Source organism: Ambystoma mexicanum, chromosome 8 (assembly GCF_040938575.1).
Source record: "Ambystoma mexicanum isolate Mex_15411 chromosome 8, UKY_AmexF1_1, whole genome shotgun sequence".
NCBI lineage: Eukaryota > Metazoa > Chordata > Amphibia > Caudata > Ambystomatidae > Ambystoma > Ambystoma mexicanum.
The window spans coordinates 318504629-318519611 of record NC_090929.1 but is presented as its reverse complement, the minus strand read 5'-3'; the positions used below and the strand labels follow the sequence as shown (position 1 = coordinate 318519611).

The following is a 14983-nucleotide window of genomic DNA, read 5'->3' as shown; positions in this document are numbered from 1 at the left end:
ATAAGGATCTGGGTGTCGTCAGCATAGTTGGTGTAGGATATGCCCAGAGAGTCAAGAAGGTTGAAAAGGGGTTTGGTGTACATGGTGTATAAAATGGGCGGGGCGCAGGAGACTTGGGCGGGGTTAGCAGCAGCGCTTCTGGCGTATACCCGGTCTGTTCTGTCTGCGGAACAAAGCCACTCAGGAGAGAAGTTGGCAGCAGAAATGAGATGGTGGCAGAGGGTTTGTTGATTCACCAGGTCAAAAGCTGCAGATGGCTCAAGGAGACCTATCCATTACATAAAGTAATGAAAACGTGTCCCGTTTCCACATTCGGAAACACAACTTTTAGTGAGGGTATTTTAGCCCAAACTATTGTATTTGTAATACAGCTAGGAGGAGATGACAGATGAGGAGGAATACAAAGTTTGTAGGTTTTTGGTTATTTACCCACCCATTAATTGCCCATGGCTATGCTGATCCCAATAGCCGTTTCCACCGCCTTCTGGCCCCTCTTCGCCCAAAACACATCCTACTGGGATTTCCTTGACCTAGTTTATCAAGCCATAAAATCAACCTTTGCACTCAACGTGCCTGTGTTATTTCAAAGCAGTTTTCTGTGAGTTAGTGGCTTAATTGGAGCTGTAAACGTGCAGCTGGTGTAATAAGCAGGTCTGCCTTCAACCACTTGAATTAAAAGCAGCGTGCATGTCCTTTACTGAAGTCCTGTAAAAGAGAAGCATTGGCAAAGCCAACAGTATTCGTTTGTGCATAGGTATTGGCTTGGCATTTGCTAGGCTCTACTGTTATAAGACCAGGTTCTCAAAACATTTTGCAATTGCAATCCTTAATGGCCAGTTAGTACCATTATGTCAGTTCCTGGCAAATCCCTTTTCCATGCCTACACAAAAGGCAAAACTCTTGCTTGTTTTACCTGTTGCCCAGAGAGTGATTTTTTTAAATGGTTTTAGTTTTGGGTGATAGGATGACCTATTACATTGTTTATAAACTCGCGTAGTTAGAATGCGTAGACGAAATTCTTAACTCCTCAAGAATTTTCTTCGAATTCATGGATAGTAAACGCCCTGTTTTTGGGGGGTTGTCGCCATTTTCATTTAAGGGATCCAGAGCGTTATTCTCGTCTTTGCAATCCCCTTTACCTTGCCAGTTTGTTTACTGCCCAAGCAATTCACGAAGGTAGATGCTTTTAATAGGATACTTTCTGTGGCTCTGTGTGAAAACGGTCATATTGTTCCTGCCTGAAAACAGAAAGCAGGGGTTTAATTTATCCACATGCATGATTGTGCAGAGAATGTCTTAATTGATTCAGCATATTTGCGGCAACTTTCCAACACTTGTTTGCATTGGCGAGTAGTACCGGCTGTGGTTTGTCCTATAAGTGTATGGTGTAGATCAAAGCGCCTATGCTCATCCGTTGTCAGCATGTAGGTTAGTGGTGTGGATCTGGATGTCTGATTTCCTTAGACACTAAAACGTCGCAGACGTGCTTCCTCCCCACTTCCTTCCTGGAATAGCAGAGTTGCTGATTCAGTGCATCTGCTGAACTGTGATTGTTCCATAATCACAAGACGTTGAATGATAGTGGAGTGACTCAGTAAGATCAGGTGGAGAAACTGCATTGCATTTAAAAAAGATAACGAGATTCACACTTGGTTTTAATTTTGGCCAATATCCACTGTCCAAAGTTGGCACTATTCACACCGGTTTATTGACATCTGAGCAGGTTATGGTGTTCTTGAGTAAATAATTAATACTGCACGTTGCCATGTGCAGTTCAGTTGATCGTGCAGTCTAGGAGACACTGTACTGCTGTGTAAATGTTCCTCCAGCTCCTACAATATTAATTGTTTTTGTGAACCTTTGATGCCGAATTTGCCATGATTAGATGTTTGGATAATGTGCCGTCATAAACCTCTTCAGGTTACTTAACCATTGCTTGATTTGAACTAGCTAAAACCTTTAGAGCTGACAAACGAGTCGCCTCACCCGCCCAGCAGACCTAATGCTCTGTGTATTTTTACTTGGAATATGTTGTGTGACATTTGTATGTTATGTTTGAGATTTTGTGCACGGCACATAGGCTTGCCGGGAAGTTAGTGTGTTGTGGGTTCCAGTTCCGGGAATCCAGACCGTGGTTTGCCGAGGAAAGAAAACAAGCATTGGCAAAACAAACACTTTGGGTTTTTCTGTCGTTATGGGATAGGCATTTGCTGGTCACTGATAAATGTTTCTACCTGACCATAAGATCACAAAAGCTGGAAAAGGGAGTGGTTACCTGCAGGGCTCAAAATGTGCACTCGCCACTGGCTAGTGATAATTTACTCTTGGCAAGTAAGTCATAGTATGCTGGGCAGGCCAGTCGCCTGGAACAGCGGATCCTCTTGTGAGTTTATGACCACTTTGGCAGATGTGCCCCCATAATGCATTAGAGCTTAGCCCTCAAGTCTGAGATCCCTGCCAGGCCACTGAGGCTCTGGTATTAACGCCTTAGCACTTTTCCCACTGGACAGGGCCGGGGTGGCTGAGGACCGGCACTGGGTTAGGGGGCTGCCACACTGCATCGGAGGCTGGCTCCCCAGGTGTTGGTTCTTGTAGGGTGCAGACCAGGAACGCCCCCGCAAACCCCGGCCAGGTCCCGGGACTCACCCTGACTGCCTTCCCCATGCCTATGCGTTCAGCTGCTGGGCTTGGTGGGGCTCTCATTCCACTCTGGCCCGTTGGGTCCGGTTTGTGAAGGCCCGGGGTTCTGGGCTGCCAACTCAGGCTTCCCGGGCCGCCTCACAGAGCCTTGGTATCTGTTCCCATGGGCCTCAGTTTCCGGGCTCACTTAAGACTTGCACTGTGCTCGGGCCTGTTGGACACCACATGCTCTGGGGCCCTTTGGCCACCTCAGGGCTGGGTCGCTACCTGCCAGGGGGCACCCATACGGGTGTTAAGAAGGTATCTTCTATTTGCCCCACGCAGCCGCCCCTCAGGAAGGCATTTCCTGTCGACTATTAACAGAACCCAGATGGAGACAAATCTAGGAGACAGCCGGGCAACCGCAACTCAGGCCATCTGGTCTAACAGTCTAACACAGACGAGTAACCAGATGGCCTGGCCTGCACTGACCAGATGCCCAAGCGGCCACAAGGTCACTTCTGCTGCTGTCCAGGTTTGTGCCTTAAAGCCACCACCCAGGCCCCAGGCTTAAGCTACCATCAGCGAAATGGGATGGGTCCTGCCACTCTGCCGCCGCCTGTGCTAAGACCATCTGGTCTGCTAGGCTGACTGGAAAGGGAGAGAAGATCACTCCCCACCCCCGCAGGTGCATCCAGGGTGGGTTGGAGGTTTCTGTGAGCCCGGCGGCGTAGCAGGTAGGACAGAGACCCATTTGTGCCTATACAGCATTTTTAAAAACGTTCTTTTTCTTTTTACAAGCTTGTCTCAGGGGAGGTCTTTCAATAGATCGCAGTGAGGTAGCTGCTCTGCTACTTACGAAAACCTACCCAGTATCAGGTTGTCTGTCTATGAATGATTTATCACTAGGTTCCCCACGAACATGCAGTGTGCTACTGACGAGCAAGGTGGCCCCCTTCTGTCCACAATGTAGTCCCAAGGCGAGCGGCTCTACGCTAGGCCAACCAAGGCTTTACAGCGTTGCGGTATTGTTAGTTTAGGGGGGATTCTGCCTTAGAGGTTTTCAGTCATAATCCCACAGATGGTATCTTCACCCCATTGCCTCCTCAGCCAAGCACATACACCAAATGTCTGAACCTGTGTTTCCTCTCGTACTGAGCAGGATTACTATTGCAACACTCAAATCCTGACACACCCCTTTTCAACAGCCATTCTTCTATCTCTGACACTCTTGATGTACTTGCCCCTGTTATGAGGATCCGCCTGAAGCCCAAAGCCAAGTGCAAATCTTGTTACGACACAGACCTCGTCACCCTTAAACGCAAGTTTAGGGTGGCTGAGAGGAAATGGCATCTTGTGCACTCTGTGACAAACTGGCCTGCTCCAAAGGCAGTACTGGCTCTCTGTCCACACTAAGAAGAGAGCTCACATTCAAGCCTGCGTCTCTGCAGCATCTAACAACTTGTTCGAGCTCTTCAAAATCTGCAAGGAGCTGGCCAATCCTGCTGCAGTCTCTACCTCTCCTGTCCCCTCCTAGGCCCTCCTCACGGTCTTGACTTCACATTTTATCTCAAACCCGGGACATCCTGTCCACCCTCTCTTCCTCTACTCCTTTTTCCTGCATCTCTCCTCCTTCCTTCTCTACCTTTCCTTTTTGTTCACCCCTGACGAGGTTTCTAGACAAGTCCGATCTATGAAAGTCTTGTCAAAACAGGTTCTGCCCTGTTCATTCAAAACTATCAAGGTCCAGATTGACACCCTCGCTCCAGCCTTGGCTGACTTTTGTAACCCCTCTTTCGCCACCTTCTTTCCCCCCACCCCCGTAGCACTCTCTTGTGCACCCTCTTCTTAAGAAACCCAAAGCCAACCTCTCCTGTCCGGCAAACTATCCCCCGATCTCCATCACTCCTTTTCTGGGCAAACACTTGTAAAAGCTGACCATCTCCCAGCTTAACCTTCACACCAAATCTGTTGGTTGTCTCCATGACAATCAGTCTGGCTTCAGAACGGCCAGAAGAACAGAAACTGCTTTCCTGAACATCCGCGAAGACCTGCTCTCAAACCTGGATACTAACCAGCCCTCTGTCCTTATCCTACTCAATCTCTCTTCTGCTTTTGATACCGTCAACTATGCCACCCTGCTCATCCGGCTCCGTGATAACTTTGGTATCGCTGATAAGTCCCTGGCCTGGATGAACTCCTTTCTCTTTGACCGACGATTTACAGGTCTGTTGCTCATGAGTAATATTTGCACAAGCGTCTATTGGTTCAACTGTGCCTAGTGTGGTCTTAATGTGATCACTCCATTTTTTTTCAGGCACACTGTTTAGTTATATCTTTTTTTACTGTTCCTCTTATTGCTCTCCATATTCCTATATTGTCACCAGAACTAGTGCAACTCGCTAATTTTTCAGTGTCACATTTTATTCTATGGTTTCTCAACCATTGATGGTATTTCATTTTTACTGCTTTTTATATTCTTATTAATTTAAATCTCTCAGTGTATTATGTTGCATTGAGGCGTATCCCTGTCCGAGCACCCAATCCTTTGTCTCTTCATTGCAACGGTGGGACTTTCAGAGATCAAGGACCTGCCTACTATGGCTACAGGTACAGAACGTGTTGCTGTCCTGGCTGGCATCTGAAGCCTTGTGTTGCATTGCGGCCCTCACGCGGCAGCAGCAGACACGGGCTGTTTGCAAACCACAGGCCCGCTTTCACCTTGTTGTGTCATTTTTAAGTGCTCACAGACTGCTGCAGTTTGAAAGCACTTGCTGCTAATATTCTCCAGGCATCTAGTGAGCAGATACAGCAGATGTTACAATGCAAGCTTCCCTCACACAAACAGATGCAACACAAAAGACAGGGTTGCAAATTTCCCTCACACACAGAAAAGGTACATCCCAGTGAGCAGCAGCAGAAACGGCCCCAAAGGCTTGAGGCTACGACTGTGCTAGCTTTTCTCACATAAAGAGCACATGGAGCGCAGCTATAAGTGTAAGCTTCTCTCACATAAAAATAGAGGAACACCACAACAGTGTAGGTTTCCCTGAACCAAAAGCACACGAGGCACGGAACACTATTTCGTAAAGTGGGCTTCACCTTTTACATGATGGAGCAGGGATTTATTTGGAAAGCCTGGGAAATGACTTTATTAAGTTGTTTCTTTGTTATTAGCAGTGCCTATTCCAATATGCAAATGTTTAAGTAATTGGAGTTGTGACGGAACGTTTTTGACTGAAAACTCCACACAGCCCCACTTCCCTACGGAGTTTCCTACTGGGCAATGAAAGGAAGCAATAACAAAAAACTCCCCTTCTAAAGCTTAGTTACAGCTATGATCTATTTATCAGACCTTCCAGGATTTTGCGGCATGAAATGGCAAATTTTGCGGCACACACCTTTATTTATTTTGTGGGACATTTTGTATTAACTGGAGGGTGTAAAATTGCCACATTGCAGGAAATATGCAGAGTGCAAGGCTACAAGAGAGCCAGGGTATCATTATTATGTATCTTTGGTATTAGTTTAATATGAAGAGTCCCAGATGTCTCTGGCTTGGCAGAACATTGTTTGATTTGGCTACATTTTTGGTTTAATGTGCATGCCTATTTAATTGTATTAACTCAATTGATCATTATCAGTTGTAATGCTGAAAATATTCCCCTTCTATGTTCCCCAAACACCCACACACCTCTCTCACCAACACACATCACACATCTCACCAACTCCCCCTCACAACTTGCATTCCTGAACCTCTCACTCTGTCATACAAATACTCGCGTGCTATGTCACACTGTGAAGTCACAATTTGTACTGCCCAGCCCCTGCCACACTCCAAATCATACTCCCAACTCACACCTTACGCTCTACATTCCTCCCGCAATATACAGTCCTTCATTCTTTTGTGCTGCTTCTGCATCTTGCATCCTTTCTCCCATTCTATCGCACTCTTCCCTCATCCTTTTTCCCAATCTGCAACTCACTGCCTCTTTCCAGCCAACCGCTTCCTCTCTGCTTTCTGGCTCACTGACCACACACTCCCTCTACTTTTTGTACCTCCGCTCGCTCTCAGCTTTCTGGCCCACCGCATCACTGCTTCCTCTGCTCTCTTGTGCACCGCTTCCTCCTCTGACCCACTGCTCTCCCTCTGCTTTCTTGCCTATCACTTCACATCTCACCCATCACTCTCCCTCTCTCTCCTTTCCCCCTCATAGTGTAACCATTTTTTTTTAAAATGTAGATTTTGACCCAGATCCTCAAAAAATGGGGCATTTAAAAATAGAGCTGAGAATATGCTCTTTTTAGACGACCCATTTTTGGAAATGAGCAGGTCACCTTATTCTCAAAGGCGACCAGCGCATTTCCACAGGCTTGAGCTGTAGCGCAAATTGTGTGCTGGCCAGCTGCCTTGAATAGTGTTCTGGGTTGTTTGACCGAAGTGTAATTATTTGTGTCGGAATTGACCGGAGTTAATTTCGCTGCAAATTGATTTGCACTTCAGCCAAACAAACCAAAATGTACCTTTCACCACCACCCGAACCCCTCCCCTACTTAACTGCTTGGTTGCTGCCGCTTCCCCTGCAACCCTGCAGTGTCGGATCCGTCCCTCTAACGCAGGTCGGATCTGACTCGACAGGGTCCCTTCTTTGTTATTTTTTCTGTCCCCGCCTCCAATTCTGTGGAAGTGGGGGACACCCCTGCAACCCCCTGCCCAAGAATACTGAACATGGGGAGCAGGTGACACCCCTGCAACACATGTTCAGTTTTTATAAAAATCGATCGAATGGTACTGGACGAAAAAGGTCAAATTGTACCATTCGATCAATTTTTGTTGTCAAAATAGATAGTACCTTGAATAGAATCGCTCTCCCGACAGTGTTCTGCAAGTTCCCAGCACCTTTCACAGGGACAGGCCCTTGTAAAATGTGACCCAAAAATGCATTTTTTATCCTGTTTGAGGGACAGAAATGCAAGCAACACAGCAGCGGTTCATACCTTAAAAGAAATGCATGATAGGGCCAGGAAAGACCCTGTCATGCAGTGGCACCCCCACATCCCGTGCGCTTAGGGTTGCCTACAATTTCTGCACATTTAAAAGTGCATCTTGCTTGGAAATGAGGGATGCGCTTTTAAATTGGCAGAAACGCCTCTTTATTTGATCAAGGAGGTGAAAAAGGCCATCTGAATGGGCGCGCATATAAAATGTGCCCATTCATGTGTCCCTTGTGCATATGGCTGCCCTTTTGCCCTTTTTTTGGGCACAAGTGATGAGATGTGCTAGCGCATTTCATTTCTTGCGTAAAAAAAGGAAAAAAAAACGTTTTGAGAACCTGGCACCCCAAGTATTTTTTTTTTTCAAACTAATTTTTGCAGATTTATTTTTTTAGTACATTTTTTTTTTTTCTTCAAAAGATGCTGTTTTTGTGCAAAACAGCGGGTTTTTGCGGCATTTTGCACAAAACTGCCGTTTTCACGGCATTTTGCAGGATCGCAAAATCGCTATAAACTGGAGGGTCTGATTTGTAAGCGCTATGCATGTCCTTCACTGAAGTCCTGTTAAAACGAGCATTGGCAAAGCCAACAGTTTTGGCTTGTTATGCATATCTTGACACATTTCCAGTAGTAATCTACTATTCGGTCAACTATTCGGCATTCGGCCGAATAGTAAATGTACTATCTGGTACACCCCTACTTCTGTTAGGTATAAAACATACATTTTCCCCCACTTATCACCCACTGACCAATGGCGTCTGTGAGAGGTCAAACGGATTGTTGAAGGAGAACATAGCCAAGTTGAAGATGACTCTGAAAAGGGGATAGCTACATTGCCTGCTTTTATATGCCCTAAGAAATAAGCCTGGTTCAACTCACCATCTAATTTCTCTTGAGTTTTCTCATGCAGCTGGACACTGCATGAGAACACCATGTCCACAGTGTAGTGAAAGCACTAGGTGACGTCTACTTAACAATGATTGCAAGTGTTTCTTTTATGGCTCAACAGATAAAACACAGAAGGGAGGGGTCAAAAAAGAAGTAACAAAGACAATCCATCTTGTGAAACAGAAGATTTGTTGAAACCTCCAAGGCTGTATTCAGGAGACCTGGTGCTAGGGTGCAAATTCATACACACCTGGAGTATGCCCCACTTTGATGGGCCTCATGAAGCAGAGGAAGCTAGTCCCACTGCAATGAAATTGAATGGGCGAAGAGCATGGCTACATCTGCACAACGTCAAACCATAGGTGAAACATCAGCCCTTCCCAAAGACCTGCCAAGAGAAGCAGTTCTGTGTGTGCTGATCCATCCAAACTAAGCAAGAGATGTAGTTCCGCGCATGCAGACTGGCCAAATGGCTAGTAATGAGAATCAGGAGAATGAAGTGCACACAAGCACTGTGGATTAGGATTAAATGTTTTTCAAAACCAACTAAAGGTAATTGGTTTCCAGATTTGAAAAGGAGAAAATAGACACTGCTTTTAGACAGCCTCAAGAGACAACGGAAGAATAGTTATGACTTTGAAGAAGAAAGAAGAGCATTGACTATCATTTGATACCCATCATTACACTAATATATACATTTGCATCTGTTCCTTTTTTCCTACATAGTGCAAACTTATCCAGCCCTAATACGAAGAGGGAATAAATATTATCACCTTTTTGGAGGACCCCAAGAATAATTGTATTGTCTGGAGAGTGATGGTGGCAATAATACTCCCAATTTATGATATAGAAGGGATTAAAAAGAGAGATGACACATTTGCATATTTAAGTAAAATACACATTGAGAGGCTTCAACATTTTAGAAGTTCATTGCTGTCCAGAAAGTCGATGGGTTTTCATGGAATATTGATGATGATATCCGTTGGTATTATGATTTGTGTTTTTCTCATTATTATTATGGCAGTTTGAAATGTGGTAAAAGGTAGTACAAATATAGAAGCTATTAATGAAATATTTATTATTGTTCCCACTAAAGGCACAAAAAGCCTGTTTTACAATATAACTAAGAGTTTATTTTGCTTTAAAAGGCATGTTGAGGAAAACCAGGAGGATATGAATACATACCTTGATAATTTGTCTCATTAAAAAAAATACCCTATGGTACCAGCACATGAAAAAGGTGGGAAGGAGTCATCAGACGAAAGTTTATACCCGTGTTCCCTTATACCTTACGCTTTGGGAACATCTAAAATATTTTATAGCTACAGAAGTATCAGTGAAAAGGGCACATTGCCTGATGCACCTTGTACTTTGCTTAACCAGAGGACAGTTCCAAGGCAGAACAACATCCACAGTGCGGGTTAATAAAGCCACATCGTCATGAGAAGACAATTCTGTATAAAATATGAAGTCAAGAGAAAAATAAACAAGGCACCAAATAATAAAAATATGAACAGCCTGGAATAAATGGAGCGGAAATCAAGACAGAAGAAAATAAGGTGCTCCAATGTGACAAGACTGGAGAGGAAAGGCAAGAATGCTGGCAACAAGGACAGCTACGAATTAAAGGAACACTGCTTACTCTTGAAGGATGGGCTAAAGTATTGGTTATGTGTAAAGCACTAGCATTAACCGGACATTGGGAAGCAGTCATGATGAATGCAGTGACATAAGACTGTAAGATTGTTGAGATGGGTCGATGATGAGGGAGGACCTTTGCAAATATTACCCCTGAAAAATCGTCTTTGTTTCAGGAACAATGGCACAATGAAAGTAGGAGAAAATCTTAGTGTGGTCATGGTTTTTAACGTTCCAGGCATGAAGGAAGGAACAGCAATTCTAATGGATCACTATTGGGCCTGTGGATCCAGAGCATATATGAAGTTACTGCCAAAATGCCTTGGAGTGTGCTCATTGGTACTAAGTATACGAGCCTTGCTAGTACCACAAAGCGACTTACAGACAATACATTTCCTGAAAATGGATGCACACCTGAGGAAGAGAAGGTCGTTTAATAAACACAGACAGGAGCGAAGCAATTATTTCTCAGCAAAGTAATGGAGGCCTATGACACTATTCCAGATGGGCATAAACTGTTCAGCCAGACCGCAATGATAATGACATCTATATTCTTGCTAGGACTCCTGACTGCAGTGAACTCCAGGTGGTTACAGATTACCAGATAGGGGTTGCTGCAAACGATAAACGCAACAGTACAAGGATTGAATGCAATTTGAAAAGAAGTTAAGGCAATTAGGCTTATGACCCTCCAGAACAGGTATGTGGTGGACTTAATTAAAGCAATGGAAGGAGGCGTGTGCACTAAAATCGGGCTTTCTTGCTGTACATTTTATACCTGTCTAAGATGAAAAGAATGGAACTTCCAACCTGGCTAGCAAATGCTTTCAAAATACTTGGAACAATACTAGTGTTCGTATTGCTAGGATTCTGTCTCGTATGGAGAATTGTGGGACAATGCAAGAAGACAGCCTAGAAAGCTATTGGGATGAAAATAATGATTGATATCAATGCTGGAACGGGTGAACAGATGCAAAATGAAGCCAGTACCTGTGAGAATATAAAGAAAAGTGCCCTCCAGGAACGAAGTTTCAATACCCCAAGGATCTGAAAAGATATGTAGGACACCATGTGGAGAGTGCTGTCATGTAACCTGGAGTGTTGATGAACACACAAAAAAAATGCAGGCCATCGGAGGGGGGGGACAAAGATTTGGATCCCCCAAAAAAAGCTGAATGCAAAGAAAAAGCTGATAAAGGATGAAGAGGAGATAAAGATCATGGAAGAAGAGAATTTGGACAAATATCTGACCAGATGGGGGAATGAAGAGGAGCAGGTAAATGCTTTTCTCATCAGTTCCTACCCCCTCACCGCTGTCCTATTGGAACAGTCGAAGAAGAGCCATAAATGGGGCCACTTGCATCATTCCTATACTGCATCGAGTGTATGAGAGATGTTATGCACTCAGAAGCCATACAGAATGTACCCTCGTACTGAAAGTGTGGAAGGATGTTGCATGGAAGAATGCTACATGGAAGGATGTTGCTTGCCAAGATGTAAGAATGCATCTATGAATATAATGGACGGATGTTAAAGTGAAATCTGATGAGGACAAAGTGGTGTCATAAAGAAGATATATGAACCTATGTTGAAACAATGTGAAAATACTAAGTAATAATGTAACTGAAGCACAAAGAATAACATGAACCTAAGGCTAAAGTAATCATGGATCTTCAGAAGATCAAGTAACTAACTGACCAATAAACGCAAGGTAGAAAGGCAACTTATAGAAGCTTGATATATAGGAATCTATAACGTGGCAAGGACGGCCATATTAGGAAAATTGACGCTGGCTCACGTTGCAATTAACCAGATGAGGGGTAGCCAATGATGCCCTAATCTTTATAAGTAGATATGTTTCCTTCACCAATCCCTACCCATGATAGGTTTTGTATTTTGCCACATAGAATGACGTAATAGATGACACATATTGGGGTATAAGGCCTCTCAAGCTGCTGTGAGTGTGCAAGCATCAGTCCGATGTCTGCCAGTTGACCCTGCTTTATTGAATTGATAATAAAGTAATACTTTGCCATATTCCTTGAGTCTGTCCAATTATTTGGTTTGCGACCATTATTGTAATTCCATCTAGCACAAAAGACGCCTCACGGTGCTAAGGCACAGTCTGCTAGCAAAACTGGAGTCTATGGCGTTCGGTTGACCCCAGTGAGCCTTCTGCCAGCCCTTTGCTTTCTCCTTGTTTATTTGCTCATCAGCTGGTGCCTGTTGCATGCCCACAGGGCTAATCCGCACTGTGTAATGTATTTCACAAACAGTAGGTGGATGTCACTTTGACTCAACAATTACAGATTGAACATGCATGGCCTGACTACTATTGCTGCAGCGTTAATATCTAGAGATGATGTTTCTGAGTGACGTTAAAGGTAACGGCTGACCACTTACTCGAGGAGTAGCACACCCACATACCACAAATGTGATGGCCTCTGAGTTTCAGCTAGCCCCTTAGCCCTTCCTTTACTTCATTGACTGTGCAGCAGAAAGTGTGAGCCCCTCCCAGTTCACCGCAGAGGAGACGCTCAGATCGCCCACCAGGGACTACATGGCAAGCAGATTTCAATGTGTGGCCCAAGGGAGTGCTATTCAATTATGTTGCTCCTCTGTCATGGTCCGCAAACCAGCACCTGTCGCCAGTGGTCTGTGACTAACGGTGGCCAACAAGAGCCTCTCAAGCCTGCTGGCATCCACATGCCCCACATTGTGCCAGTCCAGCCCAAGGTGGTGCATGCTGCTCCCTCTGTAAGACTACCAGGAGGCCTGCACTCCAATGAGCCACAGCAATGCTGCAAATCTCCAGCGCCGGATCGCAGTTAAGGACTTCAATTTTGAGCCAGGTTCACTGCCAGGTACTTATGCTACTGACAGACACTCTTTGTGGGTTTAGGGGAATATTTCCCCAACTCTATCATTAAAGACGGTACAATTTCCTGAATGCATCCTGGTCCGTTTCGTTTGTGCGACTTAAGCATCTATGTATGTAGCTCTCATAACCTCAGAAGTCACTGATGTATTGCCTTAGTTTGTTCCCACTATGATGTTTGAATTGTTTTCATGGGTTACCTGAGCAATTCGTGCGACTGTTGGCAAGCATGTAAACCTCAATGTCCCTTTTTGGGAAATCTTGTTCACCTCTACCAGTGGGTCTCCTATGTAGCTGTCTAATGGATTCTAGTGTGATGCATCCAACCGAATATCCTTGGCATCTGCTGACGTCCTAGTATGTTTCTGCTGTGCATGGAACAACGCAAACAAATGGGCTAACTGCTAGTGATGTGAAAATGGAGAAAGAAATGTAACAAAGTATTGAAAAATCCTCTCCCTAATGCTGTGGATAATCTATCGGGCATGGAAATGTATTGCAAATAATGGTGCTTGAAACCTTTGTTGAATATAGGCTACTTTTATCATGTGAGGCCAGTCCACTTTAGAAATGTTATGACTGAAACGTATTTTCACTAGTTGATCGTGTTAAACTGAAAGATCGATTAAGGCATGTGAGGGAGCCCCTTGGTACAGTACAGTCTCGCCACTCAAAGTGGTTTACTTGAATCTGCATATATTTTGCTCATTTGTCATGCCTGAGAAAGTTCTATGTGCACTTATTAAACTTTTTGCTATTTTCCTCCTCTTGTCTTCTAACCAGGCTTTCATTTGATCTCCCAGAATAAGGTGGCAGTGCTGCTGTTGGCAGGTGGGCAAGGGACGCGATTGGGAGTCCCCTACCCTAAGGGAATGTACAATGTAGGACTACCGAGTGGAAAGACGTTGTATGAGATCCAGGCAGAGCGGATACGGAAAGTGGAAGAGCTGGCCAGCGAGAAATGTGGTTCAAAGGGCACTGTGCCATGGTTGGTTCTTTTTGTTTTTCATTTGAAACCAATGGGAATACATTTTGTTGTCACTGCTTAATTGTGTAACATGAGATTACATTTCTCTTTGATGTAATATGTTCTTCAAAGAGGGTGATGACTATTGCAGGGATTTTGCCGTAGCTGCTTGTCTGTAGTAGCAGGGTCTAAATTAGTTTCTCACATTAAATCTATAGGGAGTGTATGGGTTGATCTGTTTTCCAAGCCATTCCAATGTCCTAATGGCCCAGCCCTTGAATTCACTTTAGGAGGAACGGCTAATCCAGGAGTACCTGGTAAGAGCATTTTCCTTAATCAAGACTACTACTGGTATAATGGATCCCAAAGAACCTTAATATGATTTCCACTTCCCTTTGAACTGATCTTTCAAATAAATTGGTGCAGAAAATTCTGGACCTTGCTCAAAACTGTTAGCTACAAAGAACATATGCTGGGCAGGTGGTCATGGCATCAGTAGCCTGTTTCATAGATGAAATTATCTTAGACTTCTAAAGCAACCAGGATACCCACTTGGAGAAGGCGTGATTGACTTTGTCTGACTATTTATGGGATCCAATTTAACCGCTGCATCAAGGCTGCTTTTTGCAATTCAACATGTGAAAGACCACACAAGAACTTGGATTGGAGAGGAAATCTAACGATATTGACTGACTATATTCAATGTATTAAATTTAAAGGGAAGATTTGCAAATACCTTTAATATTCATTTGAACATTGGTTTAGAATAGGAAATTAGTTAATAAAACTCAGGATTAACATATATGGTATAGTTACAGTTTCTTTAAATCGCTCATGATGGAAAATAATTTGTGCAGGCCTGTGAAGACGAGGTGGCACAATTGTGACTGTTGTTCCATTGCCTGCTTAAAGTGCCAAACTCAGAGGACCTATTTTTATTTATTGGGATGAGAAGTGTTCTGTCCAGGAACAATGTACTTAAGCACATATGGCTAATC

General features: G+C 44.2%; 1 protein-coding gene across 1 annotated transcript in view; it reads left to right on the top strand.

The window, feature by feature from the left end:
- UAP1L1 (UDP-N-acetylglucosamine pyrophosphorylase 1 like 1) overlaps positions 1–14983 on the top strand; it is a 525997-nt gene that overhangs the window by 2462 nt on the left and 508552 nt on the right. The window contains exon 2 of the mRNA XM_069609735.1: positions 13802–14006. Within this exon, the coding sequence (XP_069465836.1) occupies positions 13802–14006 (205 nt within the window). The remainder of the gene's footprint in view (positions 1–13801; positions 14007–14983) is intronic.